This window comes from Plasmodium fragile, assembly GCF_000956335.1.
Source record: "Plasmodium fragile strain nilgiri unplaced genomic scaffold supercont1.54, whole genome shotgun sequence".
Taxonomy (NCBI): domain Eukaryota; phylum Apicomplexa; class Aconoidasida; order Haemosporida; family Plasmodiidae; genus Plasmodium; species Plasmodium fragile.
This window is the reverse complement of record NW_012192634.1, coordinates 98,828-121,088: the sequence shown is the minus strand read 5'-3', so window position 1 is coordinate 121,088 and position 22,261 is coordinate 98,828. Positions and strand designations below refer to the sequence as shown.

Genomic DNA, 22,261 nt, shown 5'->3' with positions numbered 1-22,261 from the left:
TTTTTTTTTTTTTTTTTTTTTTTTTTTCCCTCGTTATGCTTGATTTTTTGGGGGGCTATATTAACATTATCATAACGATAACAGTAGCAATTGTAAGGACGATAATTCATCAGAACATTCACTACGCCTTCCGTCCAATGTTGTTTCTTCCTTACTGCCGCTAACTCCGCGCGAAGAGCTGCAACAGGGAGATCGTTGCTGAGCCCTGCACGTCCCTCATCCCTGCATATGCATATATACAGCCTATATATGTGTAAAAAAAATTAAATGAAACTTTTCATTTTGATATACTTAGCCCTTTTCGCAATTTCGAACAAAAAGAACTTCTCTACATCGCTAAAGCTTTCGAGGAGCATTCGCAGCAGTGGGCGCAACACGAGTCCCCTGTCATTACCAATCCGTTCTGAGAGGCTCATTTTCACCAAGAGGAAGACCCCGTGGAGAACCCGGGGGATGTTTTTTATTCGCAACTCATTTCATCGAAAGGGGTACCATTTTTTTCACTGTAAGGAAAAATAAATAAATAAAATAATTACCAAAAGGGTATTCGTAACTTATGTAACTGCACAGATGAAAGCGTGCCGATAGTACACACAACGTTTGGTATGTTCATAGGAGCACATACAATTCGAATGTGTATCCTTCACTATATTATACAGCACGTGGGGGTAAATGCACGAGGGTGACGAATACCCACTATTAAATTTTCTCCCTATTTTCTTATCTTTTTTTTTGTTTTTTTTTTTCCCACGCGTGAAGTGGACAGATACGTGACCAAAGGGAAAGCTCTTCAATGCACCATGGAGACGAATAGTAGCTTACCCCAATGGGACATGCCTTCCAAGGAGGGCAAGAAAATAACTGGTTTGCTCGTGAACAACTCCCTGACGCGCAGCAAGGTGGAGTTCGTTCCTCAGGTAAGGACGCGAGAGGATGTGAGTAGAAAATGGGGGAAAGATCGATGAGAATTGTGAACAGTGTCAACACCACACCCCTACTCTCTACCCCCATCTCGCAGGCGAAGGACCAAATCAAGTGGTACGCATGTGGACCTACGGTGTACGACGCAGCGCACCTGGGTCACGCTAGGACGTACGTCAGCTTCGATATCATCCGGAGGATCCTCATGAATTACTTCAAGTACGATGTTTTCATGGTGATAAACATAACAGACATAGATGACAAAATTATTAAAAGAAGCGAAGAGGAAAAAGTAAGCTTCACAGAATTAGCAAGAAAATGGGAATGGGAATTTTGGGAAGACATGAAAAAGTTGAATGTCCTACTCCCGACAGCTATCACCAGAGTGAGCGAATATGTTGATCAAATCATTCAGTATATACAAAAAATTATTGAAAATAAATATGCTTATGTGAGTGAAGAAGGTAGTGTATACTTTGACATTGATGCGTTTAAAAAAAACCCCAAACATTTTTACGCGCGCATGGAGCCACTCTCTGTGAAGGATGAAACGAAAATTTTGGAAGGGGAAGGAGATTTAGGTGTTATATCAAAGAAGAAAAAAAATTCTTACGATTTTGCTCTGTGGAAATCATCAAAACCAAATGAACCTTATTGGGATTCTCCTTGGGGAAAAGGCAGACCCGGATGGCATATAGAATGTTCAACAATGGCTAGTAACATTTTTGGAAACGTCCTTGATATACATAGTGGGGGAGTAGATCTTCGATTTCCACACCATGATAACGAATTAGCTCAAAGTGAAGCTTTCTTTGACGAAAGTCAGTGGGTCAATTATTTTCTCCATTCGGGTCATTTACACATAGAAGGATTGAAAATGTCCAAGTCCTTAAAAAATTTTATAACAATAAAACATATGCTAACTGAGTATACGCCTAACCAAATTCGTATTTTATTTTTACTAAACAAATGGGACAGCTTCATGAATTATAGTCCTAATGGAGAAAGCATGGTTCAGTGTGTAGAAATTGATAAGTTCATCTTTAACTTTTTCGCCTTACTGGAGATGAAAATTAAAAATTTTCATTTAAGTAACTCCAATTTATTCTGGACCCAAGTAGACAACAATCTTAACAACCTATTCCGTTCAACAAAGAACAAAATACATCAGGCTCTGCTAGACAATTTCAACACGCCTGAAGTTATCCTAGCTCTGCAAAAGCTAATCACCGAAATTAATATATACCTACAAAATGAGAAGGTTCAAATTGGGTTACTCTTGGAACTCAAGCATTATATCTCTTTCATACTAGATACCTTCGGCTTGGTGTATGGTCAATCTCAAAGTGGGAAGAATGACAAATTTGATGAACTTCTCCAAACGCTTGGTACGTATAGAAGTAATATTCGCACCACACTACAGAGCAATGCTAAATTGATTAGGAAAATTACCAAAGAGACAAAAGATGTCGTCACCAAAAAGGACGGACAGGAAAATGAGAATAATTCTCCTGCCCAAGGGAGGGACCTACTTTACGCAGAGTTTGTTAACAATGTCAAGGCTAACAATGAGACGTTACTGAAAGAGTGCGATTTGCTACGAGATGAGCGTCTTCTAAATCTGGGGATACTCATTGATGACCGACCCAATAACGAGTTCGTCGTCAAGGTGCTCGATGAGAACCAACTGCAGCAGGAGAAGCGGAAGCGCGAGCAGGAGCTCAGTAAGAAGAAGGGCGCAGTCGGGGGAGCAGCAGCCCAGAAGGGAAAAAATAACCAGAATGACAAGCGGGAGTCATGAATGAGAAGCAGTGAACGGTAGCGAACATGATGAGGCAACCCCTTTCGGCCAAAGTGTTTTTTTTTTTTTTTTTTTTTTGCACTTAAAAAAAATGATAAAAAGTGTTTTTCCTTTTGTTGCCCTGTTTGATAATTATTCCCATTTTTTGCAACGTACTAATATTTTTTTGCAAATTTTTCCAATTGTTTCCATTTTTTTTCGCCTTACCGCTCGCAAACACACACCCTTCCATGCGCAACGGGAAAACAACGGCATTCGAAAAGAAGCCCCCCGGCGCGTTTCACGTTTGTCCTTTCGAAACTGAATAAAAGGAACTGATAAAATGGAGAAAGCTGCCATCCTTTTTTTTTTTTAAAGAAGAGCAGTCATCCACCGCGCCCATTTGTGTAAAGCGAAAAATAGGCAAAGGGGGTAAATAAAGGTGGGGCCAAAAATATCCTTTCGGGGGGTGGCAAAGCTCAAACAAGTAGCAGAAAAAATGAACAAACGATCCGCTCAGTGTCCTCTTTATTTTTTGGCACCTCGCAAAGGTTGCCGTTCCCACTGGATACCCACATGCAATTATAATTGCAACAGTTTGCCGTCCCATATATATATTTTTTTTTTACCATGTTGCGGAGTAATTTATTTTTCCTAACTACCACGCAGAAATAAGCGTGTGGATGGGTATATTTTTTGCTTTTGAATGATCCCTCGGATGATGACAAAAAATGGGAATTCCCTTCGACCCCCCCTTTGCAGTTGTTTTATTAGGGAGGGGAAAAAACATCCCCGGCGCCTCACCGAAGGCATGAGTCCAACAGAGGTATCGGGAGGGTGAAGAAGAAACTGCAACAGGGCAATTTAGGAGATATACTTTGTGTAAGGTATCCCTATTCTGCAAATTTCCCCCCCCCCTCACGAGTTACCCCTTCGAGTTTTAGGCCATTCGTGCCGTATTTACTTTTAGTTCCTTCCTGAGACTACCCCCTTCACTACTCCAAATCACTTCACCTGAACCATGGCTGAACGGAAAGTGTTGAACAAGTACATCCCGCCGGACTTCGATCCGGACAAATTAACGGAAAGCAAAAAATTGATGAGAAAAATAGAAAGGAAAAAAAACAAGAGCAATAAGTATAACAAGAAGAAGAAGCATTTTTTAAACATCCGAATGATGTACCCCTTCACACTCAAGTGTAACAAATGCAAAAGCTTCACCTACGTTGGAACGAAATTCAATTCCAGGGTTGAAAAATTAAGAGACGAAAGTTACCTAAACATCCCAATTTGGCAATTTTATGGAAAATGCTTTGAGTGTAAAAATGAAATTATTTTCAAAACGGATCCAAAAAATGGAGACTACATTTTAATAGCTGGAGGAATAAGAACATATGATGCACACAAGGAGCAGGAAATTGCCGATGATTATTATCGAGAAAATAATCTCATCAAAGAAGAAGATAAAGTGAAGAACAAAGAAAAGGAGTCCTACAATGCTCTACAGGAATTAAAAACAAATGAACAATTGGAGGAATTGCAAAATATGAACAGAAGACACATTGACAAATTTAACAGCATCAACAAGGCGCTAAATAAATTGTACGAAAGGAGCGAAATGGAAAATAATAAAAATAATTTTTTCATGAACAATTTAGATGCGGAAGATGAAAAGGCGTTTTTCACTTTGCTTCGCAAAAGTAGGACGGCTGCAGATCAACCCGGGGGCGCGCCAAGAGGGTCGGTAGCGGGCGAGGACGACGTCATCATAGAGGAGGAGGTATTAGAAGAGGAATCAAGCCCACAAAACAATGACTCCCAGGATGGTGACTCTCAGGACGGTGACTCACAAGACGGTGATTCACATGAGAGCAACGCGCATAACAGCAAGTGTAACAAAAATGCCAGAGATGACACACTGCAAAAGAGCCCCCTACATAAAACGAAAGAATTCTCGGAAGGAGCCAAAAAAAGGCATATTCATAGTGACGAAACGGCAAACGCAGATATGGAAGGACCGATAAAGTTGCGAAGAACAAACCAAGTGAGTACTGATGGGGTACAAGAAGCAGAAGGGCCCATGTCCAAACCCAGAATCAGCATTTTTAAAAACCGCCTATCAGTTGTAGGCAACCCACCAAGTGCTAAAAGGAACAATTTAGAAAAGAGTTACAACTTTGTCATTAAAAAGAAGGAGAACCTTTCGAGCATTCTTAATGAATACAATTCCGATAGCGATGAGAACTCCGGTGGCGGAAGTAGCTAAAATGGAAGCGTCTTTTCTCAGTAAGTGCAGTGTGTGCAGTGCGCATATAGAAGCATACTCTGTGTCACTATTCCTTTTTTTTGTTTTTTTTGTTGTCACAAAATTTGAAAGCAATTTTGTTCCTTTACGGATGTACTACATTCGTGCATTTTTCTCCAAATGTAATAGTTTTTTCAGTAGACAAAAGTGTCTAAATGTGCACATTTGTATGCATGCGTGTGACTTGCACACCCACATTCCTCACCTGCGTATGTGTTTCATTCTCCACGAACTGTGCGAGTATTTTATTTTTTTTAAGTGAAACATGTATAGTGGCATGTTTGTGCGCACAAAATTGGGGAACGTTTTATACCTGATGTTGTGCGCCTACAAAGATGTACACCGTTACTTATAATTGAGACTTTGCTTTAAATCATTTCCCCAAATGGGAAAAAATTTACACACGGCAGTGAAGCGTATTTTAGTTTTTAAAATACAAAAAAAAAAAAAAAAAAAGAAGCAGTAGCCAAAGGAATTTCCTATCAAAATTAAATGTACACAAATGAGCACTGTTCAAATATGTTACGTATAAATCAAAAAGCAAGGCAATGAAAAAAAAAAAAAAATGTGCCTAAAATGTGTGTTTATATGTGAAACAATTTATTGGGGTAGTACAAAATTTTCCATATGTGGTACATGATGCACGTACGGGAATACTTTTCGGTTTCTGTTCTTAATTTAGCAAACGAATAAAAGGGGGAATAAAGGAAGCTAGCTGTTTTTTAATTCGCTGAACTAGCCATTTTTCAATTTTGCCAACTAGCTATTTATTTTATTTTTTTTTTTGTTCCAAACAGTTTCCACCTCAAGAAGTACCACATTTTTAAAAACTTAATGAACTGTTCAGAATTTTTTCCCAAATGTTGCAAATGTGTGTGCTTGTGGTTACCCATATAATATATTTTTTCTTTTATCTTTAATAGCAAAAATGTACCCGTGCCATTTTCCATTTAGTGAAGTAAAAGACGGAGATCCTTTCCGTGGAGCGGTCCCGCCAATTAACCCTGTTGGGAGTTTCCCCCTTGGTTCTCTTCAGATGACACTCTATTGTGTCTTTCGTAGTCCCAGTTTTTCAAGAAATAGGCAGGTAAATAGCAATCGTTGCATTTTAAGAATTCATTTTTTACCGTATCATGGACTGAACCGATGGAGGAGTATCCATGATTATATAGAATGCAATAATCAAATTTAAAATATAAAATAAATGTCCAAATAGCTCCATAGGTCCAGTAAAGAACTGGATTTAGATACAAATATGGTGGGAGTCCCCTTGAACTGATATTCAAAATTTGTAACTTTTCATTATGCGTATCGTTAAACCTTGTGCCATTAATAAATGCTATAGTTGGAAAAAATTCACAAGAATCGACGAAATTTTCCTTCATTTGATCTATCCTACTAATTCGATGTTGTTTTTGGTAGGTTTCTATAAATTGTGTAATGCTACTTTTCCATGTCCCCTTAATAACAGTAATATCAAAATCGTACATATATACACATTCGTTTAAAAATTGGGATACTTCTGGAAATTCGTTTACTTCATCTTTAAAATAAATTAACTTTGGTCTTTTTCTTTCCCCCTTCACATCATGTATGTATTTAGCATATGCACACCTGAAGAGGTGTAAAATTACGACGGCATCTTTCCCTCCATTAAAGGACAGAAAAACATGATCCTTGCAAAGACGAAATATATCATAAATGTGATATATTGCTGTCATTATATCATCTGATAATTCGATTATTTTTTTCCTCAATATTGTTTCGTCTTTATAATAATTAATAACATCGTAATTGTACATCCTACGCTTAATAACGTGACAGTTTCTTGCATCGTTTCCCGTTCTATTTTCATTCTGATGCGGCTGATCACAGCCATTCGACCTTCTACCACTGCATTCTTTTAATTGGTTTGTCTCTTTAATATATTCCTTATGTAATTTTTCGATTTTTTCAGACAACTTGAGGGCGTTCGAGTAATCATTCCACTCATCCTCGTCTGTGGATGCCATGCTTTCAAACGTTTTACATTAATCGGGGTCTTATCGTTATTTTAAAGGATTAAAAAAAAAAAAAAGGCGAGGAATTGCATCTCATATCATATTTTTTTACACGTTAATCAGTAGTGGAGCAAGAAAAAAAAAAAAAAAAAAAATAGTATGCGACTTTAACATTACACGAGTATCCACGTGTTTTCCTTCGTTATAGAACGCGTTTAATGACGCACAAAAAAAAAAAATTTACTCCAAAAGGGAAATGATACGGTGAAAGAAAATAACTGACAGGACATAAATCTCTAAAGGAGAAACCTTTTAAAATTGCACAAGGGAGTAAGGAAAAAACACATTTTCAAAGTGTCAGCGTATCTAAGAAGCTGGGCTCCGTTGGGGGCCAACGCAAAGGGAGGCAAGAAAAAAACTCTCAACTTGCTTCATTTAGGCATCGTGGTATAATGGGTCCTCCGTCAGATGGGACAACAAGTAAAGCAAAAGTGGCATAGGAAGCGAAAGAAATGCGTAGCGTGAAAAGGTGCACTGAGAAAAATATATTAAAACAGGTATGCAGAGGCTATGCCAACACCGTGGCGAAGCTACGCTAGAACTTTGCAACTATTATATAATTCCCCCTTTAGCCCTTTTTTTTTTTTTTTTGTTTTTTTGTTTCCATTGACCCACTTAACACCCCACGAGGGGTTACCAACACGCGATTGTGAACAGTCTTGTGAACAACATTAAATATAGAAACTGCGCAGGAATGGGAATTTTGGGTAACGGTGAACAGAATGGCAAATTGAATGACGCACCATGGTGTTAATATTGGCCTTGTTTTTACTAGTTTGTTCGCTACGCAGTTTCGTACCATGCTATGTGTCTCTTCATCGGAATAATTTTTTCCTGTGCAACCCCTAGGGGAAGGGGGAAGTGAACTAAATTAATTCCATTTTCCCCATTTTTTGATATTAGCATTTTACGAATCGGAAGAAGGCGGTGACAACGTCGGAGTGTTGTGCGTGAGGAAGAAGATAACAACCACGAAGGGAAATGTGTTGCTTGTTTTGTAAAATCCACATGCTAAGATATACATATATGAACATGTGTTGTAACCATTTCACCCGACGTGGAACACCTTAACATGATCTGAGAACATTCGAATTGTATTCTTCACTTTTTTATTTATTAAAAAAAAAGGGGTGCAATGTAGACCAAGTTGAGAATGATCACTCCTGTGAACAATTCATTCTTGAATGCACGATTAGAAATTTCTTTTACATTTTGTGAAAAAAAGAGGATGATGCTTACGGCATATATGCGTTCCGAACCCCTACATCACCCTAAAGGGGAGCTACTTTAAACCAAAAAAAAAAATGCAAATATGGCCTGTTGCGTCTGTGTGTGCTTGCGAATAGGTGCAAAGCATACATTTTTCTTTCCCCCTGAGGGAATATTTTGTACCTATACCCACGTAAAATGTAAGCATTGTTAACTCGCTTTGAAAATTGGAAATGCACACGAATGAGGCCACTGTCGTTTCACACGCAGACACTTACGTGAACATCCTCACAACGCTCTATGTGAGCAACCCCATGCTGCCGCCGCACACCAAGTACACACTTTGTGCGACACGTATGACACTTCAAAAAAAAAAAAGGGGCAGGGTGTAAGGCAACCATACTGCTATAGGTGTAGGGATCACTAATATGCAGCACAGTTTGTAAGGAAGCAAAAAATAATTCCGCGTAACAACACGTTGATTCTTTTTTGAAACAGTCTTTTTGGCAGGCGCTGCATTCGTCGTGCCTGTTCCGCAGCGCACTTACAGAAATCGTTTTTCGAGCTACAAGGACGGGAAACACTCTTTAAATTTTAATTCTGCAGCTCTGGAGGTCCATTCTGGAGTAGCACTATACCCCCTCTTTATGTATTTTCCTTTTTTTTTTTTTTTTTTTTTTTTTGCATTGACAATATACATGTCTAGGACATTTTTGCTGTTGACCTCCCTGTTGTGCAAGTTTTGGGTGTACCCTTAACGTTTATTGTGCAGTCCCGCCACACTTCACGCTTTTGACTTTCCATATCACCCTTGGCTCTGTCAAGGTGTCGCCCCAAGGACTGTGCACAGTTCTGGACCATGCGGACTGCCGCGTGGTGCCCCTTTTCGACCACAAAATCGGCATGCACGAGTAACACGAAAGGTTATTTCGACAGCGCAGCCATAAAAAGGACTTCAAAAATAAACAGAATAGGGCGCAAGAAGCTCCGACGGGGTGACCCAAACATGTCGTTGTAGCTTCCGCCAAATTACATCTCCTCAGTTTTCCCTCTTTTTTGTGGCTCTTTTGTTGTAACCTTTTTTTTTTTTTGACCTTCGTTTCCCCCTACTGACGCGCTGTTCATAAATTGTTTACTCCAATATTTATCAAAACGTTTTGTTTGGCCATCCTTCCCAACGAAAATTCCGTAACGGTTAAACACAGGACCCCCAAGACGATTATCCCTCCCCATTTTGAAGACGATGTTTTTATCTGTGGACAAGGAGGACAATTCGGAAGGTATCACAAAATGTAAGCTGGAAGAACAGGAGGTGAATCCACTTTCGGATGTGGCGAGTAGAGATATGAAAGGAGTACTGAATGATCACTTCATCAGACAAAACAATAACACAATGGGGAAAGAAACTGTGATGAATAAAAAAAACGAACATGTTGAAAATATATCGAATGAGCAAAATGAAAGAAAAGAAAATGTAGAAACACCAATGCAGTATACCTTAAGTATGTTAGACGAATTCGTGTCCAAAACGAGTGAATATTCGAAGCTATTTTTGAGCCATTTTAATGAAGAGGAATCTCAGGTCGTACAAAAAGACAAGAGTACAAATTTGTTGATAGACCACAAGGGTGTTAGCCAAGTGGAAGGCAAACAAAGTATTCACTCTGTGGAGAACGATAGTCATATGCTTCAAAATCGAGAAAAGGAAAATATTATGACCGAATGTCAAAGGACCATGTTCCTTCCAGATTATAATGAAAACGATACGAAAAAGGATTTTTACATGAACAGTTGTAAGCATGAAGAAATATTTCATGAGTCGAATAATGTCTACTCGTGTTACTCAAGCCATGCGTTTGAGCATCCAGATAACACCACAACATTCAAAGGGAAGAATAAATTTGGACAAACATCTGCAGATGCTGATTTTGGTGGTGGAAAGAATCAAAATGGGAAGATTCTCCATGCGGACAATAATGAAAAGACCGTTAACGATGCAGACACACACACGGATGAGGATGCCAAACAGGAAAGGTACTCTACATATAGCACTGGAAAAAGTAACTCCTATGATTATATTCAGAAATATTCTGACGAGGAAATGAGCGAAGATGTAAAGGATGAAGAGGTTGGAAAGAGTGAAAGTAAGAACGAACATCAATTGAGTAACACAATTGGAAAACCAGCATTAAGTAACAAATCGCTAGAAGAACTGAACTACAGCAACAGGAAATCTCACTCCCCCTCTCTCATGGAGAAAGAAGGCTTGTTAGATATTTCCTCCATAGCGGATGAGGCAAGGAAGAGGGTGTATGCTGAGCTGGGTTATAACTTAAGCGATCTAAACAATTTGTGCGTGCCCCTCAAGGGGAAGAACACAGAGAAGGACGTGGAAGACTTTTCTAGTGGGGACTCCAAGAAGACTGCTATCCAGAAGGAGAGCAAACCGGATGAAGCATTCCAGTCGTCGCATATGGGAAGCAACACCGAAAGCGATACCTGCAGTCAGAGCGGCGGAAGCAGCAGAAACGGCTCCGCCGAGTTGGAAAAAATATTTACCAAGTACCAATTTGAGGTCTCTCATGTGTCCAAATACTTCGACTTTGGGAAGAACGAACAAAAGGAAAGTGCCGAAGTGGTGGACGAGGAGGTAGAGGGAGAGGCACACGAAGAGGCAGAAAAGGAACAGGGGCTGCATGCTCATGCTCAGAGCGAAGACGAGGCGCACCCATTTAACGTGGAGGCGCTGAAAAAAACGTCCTCCATGAACTTCTCCTGCGAGGAAGAATCCGTCAACCTAGATGTGTACACGACCAACTACATAACGGAGGATGTGCTCAAGGAAGTACTAAACATAAAGGAGGAAAGAATCACCTTTGACACATTTAAGAATGCCTCCTCAGATGTAAATTACGAAATTAGTTTGCCCGACATCGACCTACTCTACAAGGCTATTTTGCGTCATCGTAATGGTAATGCAAAGGAGGAATCTATGGCGGACTCTTCACCCAACTCTGATGATGGAAACTTGGAGAAAAAGTGCGCTAGCGATGAAAAAAAAAATCAGGAAGAAAAATATATAACCCTCGCTGATATAAAATCATATATCATCGAAAGAAACGAAAAAAATAGTAACTACTTTAACGAAATTATGAAGATGGTGGTCCATTTTAATAACATGTTTTTACTAATGAGGAGTAACAACCATGTGGAAGTGGAAGACAAAATATTGTTTGAACTGGTGTCTCTTAAATTTGCATCATTATTTAACGATGTCCTGAAGGTACAGAACAACTTCGACAACCTGATCAAACACATAAACGAAATTATTAAATTAATTCTCTTAGAGGAGGATTCCAAGAAGAGAAGCTTGAAGGATATTATATCGGGTTACTTAACCAGTCAGAACATTCTGGTTCACAAGAATGAGATCCTCTCGCAGATGAGCGCCACCAGTCACGCGCAGGAGGAGAAAGACAATGTGGGGAGCAGTGGCGAAAATGCTGGGCAAGTGCTGGGCGAATGCGTAAGCTCGGCAGCAGGTATGGACGTAGCGGGAAAGACCTCCGTAGAGGGAGACGCTCCTCCTGACCAGCAATCAAAGATTACCAGCACTCCCGCCACGGATGAAGGGGAAAATGCGTTGACACACGCGAAAACAGAAGGAATGGATTCCTCCATGATGGACAAAGAGGGGGATACCATATCAGCAATCAAGTTGATAGATGCAGAGAACAATACTCGTAATTTGACCAAGGACATTATAATGGGTGAAATAAAGAAAACCAAGAAGGAAGGCGCAGGTAAGGATGAAGTGAAGAAACATTCGACTTCCTGTGCGAAACGGAAGAGCAAAGGGTTCGGCACGTCCTTCCACAAGGAGTTGGCTCCCTCGAGCGCCAGCAGCGCTATGAGCTGTAGCAACGCTATGAATGGAAACACTGCAGGAGGTGATCCTAGTGACAACAAATCCCACAAGAACATAAACAAGACGAACGCAGAACCCGCCGCATGCAAAAATGCCAAACTGAAGGATTTGATGATCAGAAAGACACGTGAAAAACAAGCAGGCACAAAGGAGCTAACCAAAAGTGAGGAAGAAAATGAAAAAAATATAAAAATGAATAAAACAAAAAAAATGAAAAAAAAGAACAAAGGACAGACAGGGGATGAGACAAATTCAAGCGATCTAACGGATGGAAAGAAAAAAAATGAATTAGCAAAAAATTTGAAGCAGAAAAAAACGACAGCAATCTCCAAAACTGTAGAAGAAAAAACACCCCTGGACGTTAAAAAGGTGGAAACCAATGAGAAGGGCCAAAATGCTCCAGTGGAAATTAAAGGGAAAAGCAAAATTTTGTGGCCCAATAACTTCAGCATTAAAAGGGACAATCTGGACCAGGGAAACAATAAGAAAGTGGACTCTAGGGCAACCCTCAATATTAACTATCCTAAGTATAGCAGGGACGACAACACACACGCCGTTGGGAGTTATATGAAGAGGTACGGTTCGACCATCGCGGCTAGTGCAACCGCAACCGCAGCAGCAGCAGGTGTGGTTGAAACTACGGTGCCTTTCGCGAATGCGCACTTGGTGCAGCAGAGTAAACACGCCCCCCAGGTCAGGTGTTTGCACAGGAAGGGGCTGCCCGTTGTGCCCAGCCTAAGCAGTGCCCACATGCACAGCGTCAGCGTGAACAGTGCACTTGTGAACAGCGCCTATGGCAGGGCAAACATGTCAAACGGCATGGCTCCCTACGAGATTAAAACGCAAGACAGGACTTCCATGACGAATTTGCCAAACTTCAAGGACACTTGTAAAATGCGAATGGGCATTTCTCCCCTAAGTAGACTCCACCCAGTGCGCGAAATGAAATCGGAAAATTATTTGTGCAGGGAAGTACAGGGCAAAGGTACTGCTGCAGGGAAGGAGATGACTGGCCAGAATCACAGCTACGATTTTATTTATAATTACAGCGGAAAGTTGGCCCAAGTGAAAAACAGAAATGATAACCTTCCAACTGAAGTGGGACAAGTGGCGGGAACGGTGGCTGGGGTGAGTGTCCCTGAGGGTAAAACTAATCCAGCCAACATCCCTGTGACAAACCTCATCAAAGGAAGTAACCAACTGTGGGGTCACCAAAAAACACAGGTCGGAGTTTCGAAAGAGAACACACTGATTCAAAAACCTAAGGTTAATTTGGGAGAAGTGGACAAAAAGCATGCCTTAGGGATGACACCAGAAGAACAAGTTAACCAGCTTAAAAAGGAAAGCAAAGATAGCAATGATGGTAAAGGGTCGGACCCTTGCCACAATGGCCTTGCCAAAGAGAAAAATGCTTACCCTGTTAACCCAAGGAATGAAAATCCCTCGGCCCTACAATCCAAAATTATGGACAGCAAACGTACCAGCAACATAAACCACTTTCGAAGGCAAACCCCCTTCACAAACAAAAGGTACAACAATGGGTACAACAAAATGATAAACCCTAATGTATACTCAGGCTTTAAGAGAAATATGAACAGCTTTAACGATGCGAATAACGGCTTGCTGCATGCACAGGGTTCTGCACACCCGAGCAGATATGCTAGCGCCAAGAGCAATGATCACGCAGAGCACGTAAAACAGGGTGACAAGAAAAAAGAAGACAACCGGGATGTAGCCAACTCTAATAATTTGGAGAGCAATTTGAAAAACCTAACCAACTTTAAGAAGCTAGCCAATTTGAAAAATTTAATAAACTTGGGAAACGGGTTCAACGAAAAAAAAACTTCCCCAGGGGGTGAAGCGAGTGAGAAGGAAACGATCGAAACGAATGAAAAGCAGGGGATAGAAGCGAATGAGAAGAAAGGGAAAGGGACCGAAACCAAGTCAGCATACAACAGATTTACCGAAATTGTGACAAATAAAATTAAAAACTTTACCCTCCGAAGTAGTAAATCGGTTAGATGTACTACGAATAATGAAAGCGTGCCTTTCTGCAACCCCACGGATGAGGGGAAAAAGGACAAAAGTGGTCAACTGAACAAGGAGGCGGGCAACAAAGCAGGAGAGAGTAACACCAAGGATGTGCATAGAAACACACACAGCCATGAGAACTGTTTCGCGAACGAGAATAGCAACAACCCCTGCGATAATAAAAAGGGCGGAAACATCGTCAGCAGCTTCATGGGACAGCTAAATTTTTTCCAAAGCAAATGCGAGTCGGAGAAGGCGGGCGCTAATGATGAGAAGGAGAGTCAGTTAGACAAGGCAAGTAAGGTGCAGGAAGAAGATCAAAGCAAGGAAAACGCAAAAGAGAACGGTGGAAGCTCAGAAACGGAGAAGGGAGAAACAAAGTCCCTGGAGACAGACTCAACCAACAAGCCAGGTGAGCATAAAGACAGCGAGAAAGATAAGAACGGCGATAACACCAATGACAAAGTTAGCAGCTATTTGTGCAAAATGAAAACGCAAGATGGGGCAAAGAAAAGGGTCAATAGCATGTATACTAGGAAGACCCATGCATTGGGCACAGCCAGTGGAGGAGGGATTGGCATCGTGCAGGGAGCAGGCTCTATGAATAATCGCACGAGTAACAACGCTATTGCCCATTTGAGTAACTACGCGAATGTCCACCTGAACCATCCAAGCGGCATGCCAAACTGGATGAAAGGTACAAAGGGGAGCATAAGTGGCACAAAATGTTACAGTGAAATTTCCAACGATCAAGGACAAACAGGTAGCAATGTTGCATTTGCACCTAACAGGAGTGTCAAATCTGTGGAGGGATCACATAAGACAAATTACAATTATCGCGGTGGTTCCGCAACCCCGACGCACCACGCAGCGCGGTCATCGTACGAGGCATTCGCGCCAAACGGAGCGCTCCTATCCATGAGTACGAAAAAAACCAACTCTCACTTCGTTTACCACAACCAGCCAAGCGGGGAATTCCTTTTCCCATTCCAAAAGCGAAACAGTACCTTACACAACCCCATGTCCGTGGCCAAATTTCAAGAGCATCAAAAAAAAGTGGCAAATTCAGCAGAGATCGAAAAGGACTTCCTCAACAAGTGCGAAATGAATGCAAAGCAGCAACATATTTCCTTCACGAACGACCACAAAAGTCTTTTTAGGAGCGAGCAAATGAACCAAACAGGGTACCCCTGCAGGAATGCAGACGGCAGTAATGAGATCAGCAAAATGGAACAGCACAGTAATAGCAAGATGTCCTTTATTAACCCCTTTGTCCAAGCAGAACCTGCTTTGAAGGGAATGGGTTCTATACATCTAAGTAACAACACCTTGGTAGGTAATGCGAATGCGGGAAACCAGGATAACAATTACCCCTTTTTTAAAGAAAAGCTAACCTCTCTACAAGAGAAGAGGAGGAACAGCAATGTCCCAATGAGTAGCTTCAATTTGCATAGCTCCCAAGAAAAGCTTAACCGAAACTGCATACTCAAGACTGCTTCTATGCATAAGAACTGCGTATTGGAGTCCTCCAGCCAAGGGTGGAGAGGCAATGCGTACAAAACAGGGGCCAACTATATGCAACCCAGCGGTGCCACATGCATGCCAAATACGAGGGTAGTACACTTGCTTCCGAACAGCTCTACACAGTACACTCCACACAACGGATCAGCAAACCACTTCAACCCAGCTAATCTGTGGAACCCCCAGGGTTTCACGAAAGAAACCGTGCCCCCCCTACAACACAAAAAGGATGGAAGCGTCTCTGTCGTGTCCAACTTTGTAAATGCATACCATAAGGGTACCCCCTCAAATGACAACCACATGGTCCATCCCACCATCGATGAAAGTAAAGTATCCATAGAACAGTTAATGAAAATTCCAGGTGTCCAGTTAGGAAAGAATTACATACAAGACATAGATATCTGCTCAGACTGGCTTAAGTTTAACGACTATGATAAGAAGGTAATCAAACAGTCCCTAATGAATAGCTTGGAGAATAACAACTACAAAAATTTTATGGACTCTATGCAATTTAACAAGGGGGTTTTTCCCGGAGTCAATTAGGTGTAGGAAAAAAAAAAAAGGGAACCAAGTTCGGTGTGCGACAGTAGGTAGACATTATACATGAACACAAATATCATATGCCGCAATTTTTGTATAAGCGTAGGTCTTTCCATACGCATTCATCAAGCATGTGTGTCCCACTTTTCAAAAGAGCCTGTCAAGTTGGTGTCTTTGGAAAAATTCTGTTCATTCATGAATTAGTAAAGGAAATAGAGGTGGGTGTATGTGGGGGATCATCTAATGAGTCATCATTAGTGCCTACATTATACCTCTGCAAAAGGAACAAGGATAGTTTGTACCATTCGATAATTCATTTGCACGAAGGCTAAACTGTTTCACACTTATTAAAATATTTATACTATGGATTGGAAAATTTTATAAATTCAGACAGAATAACAACTGCTTATTCTTTTGTATTACTTTTTTTTTTGTTCTTTTTTATTCCCTCATTTTTGTGCAAATAGGGGATGGACGCCACTTAGCACATTTGAGGGAAGTCCTATCTGTATTACATGCGCATTAGTGCGTGTGTGTACGCCTCCTTACCGAATGGCACGTTTTTTTTTGTTTTTTTCTTTTTTGTTGTTGTCCTGAGGTGTATTTTTTAAGTTTTAATTTTTTCCCCGCACAGAGAAGTATTGTGGCATCCCATTTGTGATATCACCTTTGTGTCTTCAGATGTTCCGTTTTAGTTTTTCCGCTACTTCCTTTTTTGTACAACAATCGGCACAAACTTTGTTCCCGCGTTTTTAATAAAAAACAAAACTTTTGTTTTCCCACTGCTGCCAAAAATGGCCCTCTCAATTTCGCCCCCGTGATGGGGAAGGTCCCGACGGGGATGCCGCCGCCCAAAGGAGACATTATTACACCCTCGTCGCACACGCGCACTGGCAAAAATCGAAAAAACGGCACAAAAAAAAAAAAATGTACTCACAACGCTCATCCATAGTTTAACATCCTTTGTTTTCTTATCTATCAACGCCAAATTGAAGTTAACTTTTTTTGTCCAAGTTAAAGGCAGAGCCACCTTCAAATTGAAATATGCACATAGACAGGGCCACGGGGGCAAGAGAGGAAAAAAAAAAAAAAAAAACGAAAAGCCCAGAAAACCACAGTTGTGCGCATTTTAGAAAAATAACTTCCCATTTTAGGGCATACCAAAATTTGCCTGTTGTGGAAACTCAAAAATGAACCATAGCACAGGAAGTGCGCAGGATGATTGATGCCTATTTGTGCAAGTTCCTCTACTACAAAGTGAGCTTTTTCTCCTTCGGAAAGGGTCTCACGCAAGAGAGGAACACATTCAGAGATGGAAGAAAGAATTGAGTTCCTGGTTGGCATAATCAAGCAGTGGACAAGCAAGTAATCTAACTGGGGAGGGGCGACGAGTTCACACATGCTCAGAGGCATATGGAGATTTATATACAGATGCTTCGGCAGATACATAAGAAAATTCACACATAGGTGCCCACGCGCGCGTCCACTTACCAACACCAACGCAGGTATGCCTACAGGATACTCGTCAAGGGGAAGGACGAAGAAAAGAGGGAGCACTAGTAAGAGCCCAGTTGTCCCCCACATAATGTTTGCCCCCAAAACAAAAAGTGTCAAACGAGATGGCGCAATGTGCGTGTGTCCCTACTCCACTGCTTATATTTTTTTCTTTTTTTTTCCAACTTCCCCCCACGGTACAAACACAACGCAGCTATAAGGTCACCTTTTACCACCAAAATGAAAACGAGTCCATAGCCAAATGCACGGTGAATGCAGCATTCACCATAACTGAAGTAGGACCTATTGGAATGAACAGCTTTGGAGGGGAGACCCCAATTGGCGACAAATATTTCGTGACGTTCAAATTTGAAAATGAAAGTTTAGTAAGGACGGTGGACATGGGTCTAAATTTCGAGGCCTGGATTGACAAGTAGGGAAAACGGGAAAATGAAACGAAAAAACAAAAAAAAAAAAAAAAAGACAAAATGGAGAAAAGACTTGAACAATCTGTAATGATAGCGCAGCTCCTTCGACCTGGGAGGGTGAAGAAACAAATATGCAGATGCACATTTTGGGAACATCCTCCTAAATAGATATGCCCTCCAGGTGGAAGGATCCCATTAACTGAAAGGTGTTCCATTTCTGCGCTCACGCAATTACCATCGGTACAAATCTCCCCCAAAAAACAACTCTTTTTTTTTTTCTCTCTGCCAGGCTTATCAAGGATAAAGAGAAACTTAGGAACAATCTTGACCTCTCATCCGAGTTACCAAAAAGAACAAATATGAGCATTTAAATAACGCCATTATGCGGCAGGATCAAAAAAAAATTAGGCATTTGCCTATATTTTGTTACTTGCTGCTTTATAGCAGTTGTGGATATATTTCCCCCTTTTAACACCCCTTGGCGCGCCTCCCGTTTTTGACCTCAACACAGGTTCATGCGAACTAGGTTTATTAAACCCGCCGATGAGAAGAGCATCGAGGCCATTCTGCAAAAAATCAAAGACGAACATGAAGCGGCTCGAAGGAGAAAGGAAGAAGAAAAGGAACTCCGAGAAAAAAAAAAAACATTCGTAAAAGCTGATAAGCTGTTGCACAAAAAGACCTTCTTTGATGAGACCTTGGAATTAGACAGAATAAATTCCAAAGCGGATTTTAACATAGATCATGGGAGTTCACAGTTAGCAAGAGGAAGCACAAAAAATGTGGATAATGAAAAACTAAATGAAGCTCTATCCTTTTTAAAATTCAACTTGAGCTTTTACTTCGCCGACGTGGATATTAAAAAGAAAGGTATGACCAAATGGGGGAAACACACTGGTGGGAACCAAGTGGTGCAGTGGATTCCCTTTTGAGCCCTTCATCACTTACCAGTGTGGTGAGCGGCAAGAGATGTGGCACGACGCAGTTTGGACCATCGCTCACTTTTTGCCACCCCCGTGACTTTGTGAATTCTTGCCTCCTTCACTTCTTAATCGTTTAACTTCTTAACGGTTCAACTTCTTAACCTGTTCAATTAAGGAAAACTGAAACAGGAGCACTACGTGGAGATACTAAAAATGGTGAACCACAAGATGTGCGTGAGCCACCGGCGTTTGAAGAGTCATGCAAGGGGGGAGGATAAGCTTGATGCAGACGAGGAGTTACCCTCGGACAGCTACCTGTTTTACGAGTCGAATGACGAGGCGAGCACCAGCACGGACGATAGTTCCAGTGGAAGCAAAAAAGGGACAACTAAAAAAGACACTAGCATAAATGATAAGAAGAAAATGGTGGACCTCTTCAACGTTAACAATAAAGAAGTAGACCTGATCAAAGATATTAGCATTTACAAAAATAACATGTTCAATGGAACTAACATTTTTTATGATTTCGAAAGCATCCCAAGGAATTGTGAATTTTTCCTCTTCGACCAAGACAATGAATTTTACCCCTATATTTACACTGATAATTATTACGATTTTTTATTGTATATATCTTTTGCTGATGAAGAGGACAATGGATATGTGTGCTACAATAATTACTTACATGCCATCCCCACATACTTATATGAGCTGAAAAGGAATCGGGAGCACTTTGAAAGCATCCCCTTGGACAACTTGCTGCTGTATAAGCAGCTAATATTTGCATGTTACGAGAACGAATTGAATTTCATGTATGAAACATTTTTACAGGACTTCAGAAAATATGATTTGTCAGACAGTGGGTTTATCCACCGCTCCCAGTTGAAAAAAGTGCTGCTGAAAAACGAACATATTATGTCCAGGCAGGAGTACAAACTGCTTCTACGCGTTTTCTCCTACAACGATGATAATTATGTGTACTACAGGAACGTGCGCGAGGTGGTGCTGCGCCTCAGGTGAGATTGCCGTCCCTTCGAAAAGAAGCTTTACCAAAATGTGCGCACACGTGATTGTCACTGCTCCGCGTCACTTCTCTGCTTTTCTGCTTTTCTGCTTCCCCCCCTCTGCACAGATTTGAGGGTATCCGAAACAGCATTTTCGAGCGGAACGCGAAGATGCTCCAGAAGTATTTGTGTGAAGAATTAGTCAAACACAACCTCAAGGGCAAAAAGAAGATACACATATTTGACTGCAAAAATGTTCTGGACTCTTGCAGCAAACTCTACCTAAATAAAAACATCATACACATCATTTTGTCCTCACTCAACTTTGACCAGAACTTAGAATTAGACGTGGTTACTTTTTTAAGAGTCTCCATCACTATCATTATTAACAGCATAAAGTTGGATACGATACAAAAGATATACAACTCGATCAACGACGACAAGCAGAAGAAGGAAGAGTTTAAAAAGGACTCCGGGGGAAGTTACAAGGGAAAAGGCTCCTCCAAAAAAACGGAAAAGGTAAAATCTACAAAGGGGGCCAGATATATTATCCACATTGCGGTATCAACGCATCGGTGGAATAAACACACAAGAACGGAAAACATATGTGAAAAGGGTGGACTTACAGTGATGCAACTTGGAAGTTCTACATTTATCTTTTCTTTTTTATATTTTTTTACACACTCTGCACTCTCATTCGCATGATCTCTTCCCACGTGCTCAGACGAACATCCCCGCGCTGGAGCTAGTTGAGAGGACCCTAACCAAGCTGTTCAAAGTGCTGGATGAAAAGAACGAAGGTACAGAAAGAGGGTAGTAGAAGGGGAGATGCAAATGCGGGTTCACGAATGGGCATACCCCTTTATTCACACCCTTCACATGGCACTCCACGCAGATCATCTAAAAATAATTGACTTCATCGAAACGCTACTGGAATCCAATCAGAAAAAAAAAATTATTGACATCAAGGAAATATGCAAGTTGAGCAAAAATGAGTTGCAAGGATTTGTAGCAGAGATAGACACGGACACCAAGGGGGGAAGCTATCCAAGGGATCAAATTAAAGACAACAGAAATTTTGACTTTTACAAAAATAAAAAAATTCATTATTCATCGCATATCCACAAATGGTGCTCCAAAACGTATCAAATAAGGTAAGGATCCAGAGGGGTGCGGGGTCCATGTTTTACTACAGCACATAGGAGGGTCGAATTATAAGAAATGCAAGCGCCTATCGTTGAAGAAGGTCCCACGTATTGCATTAGCCCACGTGTGGATCCTTCCATTTTTTGTTCACGCGCGCTGACTAAATGGAGGAAAAATCCCCAATTGGGCGCTACCTTCACACTGCGTTTTTACACCTGACTTTTTTTCCCCTGCTCAGGTCGTGCAAATATTATAGCTATTTTTTTAACTATCCTGACGATTTAATTGAGATAGATGTATGGACAGAGAGAAAAAAAAAAGCGACATACACTTGTGGCGGCAGAAAACATAACATGGATACGTGACATATCTCCCTATTTTGTGCACACCCCTCCACCGAGGATACACACTTTTCCACGCCTTACTTTCCATGCTCACATTTTTTCGGCAGGACGAATTGAACAAGGAGTTGCTCTTTTGTGAAGAGGAGAAGGAATAGACACAGGGGCAGCGATACAACAGTATTGAAGTATCCCCCCCCCCCCCAGTATGACCAAGAGGTAAATTTTAAAATACGTCAAAATGGAGTTTCTTAAAAAAATTACAAATGAAAAATAGCAAAGTGTGCTTACATAAAGGTCACATGCAGTTGGCAACTTCGCGCGGGCACCGTGTGTGTTAAGGAATGGCAAAGTAAAAGTATAACAAATTACGAAATAAAAGCGCGTGAGAAGGACCAAACTGCATAATGGCAAAAGTGTGTTGTTGGGGACATACTGATCTCACACCACACATTATACCCCTCATGCGCATGCGTACGGTTAGAAGGGCCACACTGTGGGAAGTGACTACCTAGAAAAAATTAAAACGATCCGTTAGGGGAAAAACACAGGCTGCGGTGCATATTAAAATGCAGCACGAGGGGAGTCCTTACATCATTATCACAACTCCTTATTTATTTCAAAGGGAGTCTT

At 41.0% G+C, this 22,261-nt stretch overlaps 5 protein-coding genes across 5 annotated transcripts; 4 read left to right on the top strand and 1 right to left on the bottom strand.

Annotated features, from left to right (window-relative positions):
* Nucleotides 1-267: 267 nt before the first annotated feature.
* Nucleotides 268-2,722, top strand: AK88_04131 (cysteine-tRNA ligase; the record flags this gene model as incomplete). Its single annotated transcript, XM_012481741.1, has 3 exons — nucleotides 268-505; nucleotides 760-917; nucleotides 1,019-2,722. 3 exons carry the CDS (start codon nucleotides 268-270, stop codon nucleotides 2,720-2,722), a joined length of 2,100 nt encoding a protein of 699 aa, XP_012337164.1.
* Nucleotides 2,723-3,722: 1,000 nt separating this feature from the next.
* On the top strand, nucleotides 3,723-4,967 carry AK88_04130 (uncharacterized protein; the record flags this gene model as incomplete). Its single annotated transcript, XM_012481740.1, has 1 exon — nucleotides 3,723-4,967. One exon carries the CDS (start codon nucleotides 3,723-3,725, stop codon nucleotides 4,965-4,967), a length of 1,245 nt encoding a protein of 414 aa, XP_012337163.1.
* Nucleotides 4,968-6,004: 1,037 nt separating this feature from the next.
* AK88_04129 (uncharacterized protein) lies at nucleotides 6,005-7,018 on the bottom strand (the record flags this gene model as incomplete). Its single annotated transcript, XM_012481739.1, has 1 exon — nucleotides 6,005-7,018. One exon carries the CDS (start codon nucleotides 7,016-7,018, stop codon nucleotides 6,005-6,007), a length of 1,014 nt encoding a protein of 337 aa, XP_012337162.1.
* Nucleotides 7,019-9,518: 2,500 nt separating this feature from the next.
* Nucleotides 9,519-16,298, top strand: AK88_04128 (uncharacterized protein; the record flags this gene model as incomplete). Its single annotated transcript, XM_012481738.1, has 1 exon — nucleotides 9,519-16,298. One exon carries the CDS (start codon nucleotides 9,519-9,521, stop codon nucleotides 16,296-16,298), a length of 6,780 nt encoding a protein of 2,259 aa, XP_012337161.1.
* A 1,309-nt stretch (nucleotides 16,299-17,607) lies between these two features.
* On the top strand, nucleotides 17,608-21,786 carry AK88_04127 (uncharacterized protein; the record flags this gene model as incomplete). The annotated part of the gene is made up of 11 exons (XM_012481737.1): nucleotides 17,608-17,660; nucleotides 17,801-17,854; nucleotides 18,004-18,222; nucleotides 18,507-18,557; nucleotides 18,729-19,087; nucleotides 19,316-20,153; nucleotides 20,270-20,660; nucleotides 20,866-20,941; nucleotides 21,037-21,295; nucleotides 21,526-21,583; nucleotides 21,739-21,786. 11 exons carry the CDS (start codon nucleotides 17,608-17,610, stop codon nucleotides 21,784-21,786), a joined length of 2,406 nt encoding a protein of 801 aa, XP_012337160.1.
* Between the last annotated feature and the right edge of the window lie 475 nt (nucleotides 21,787-22,261).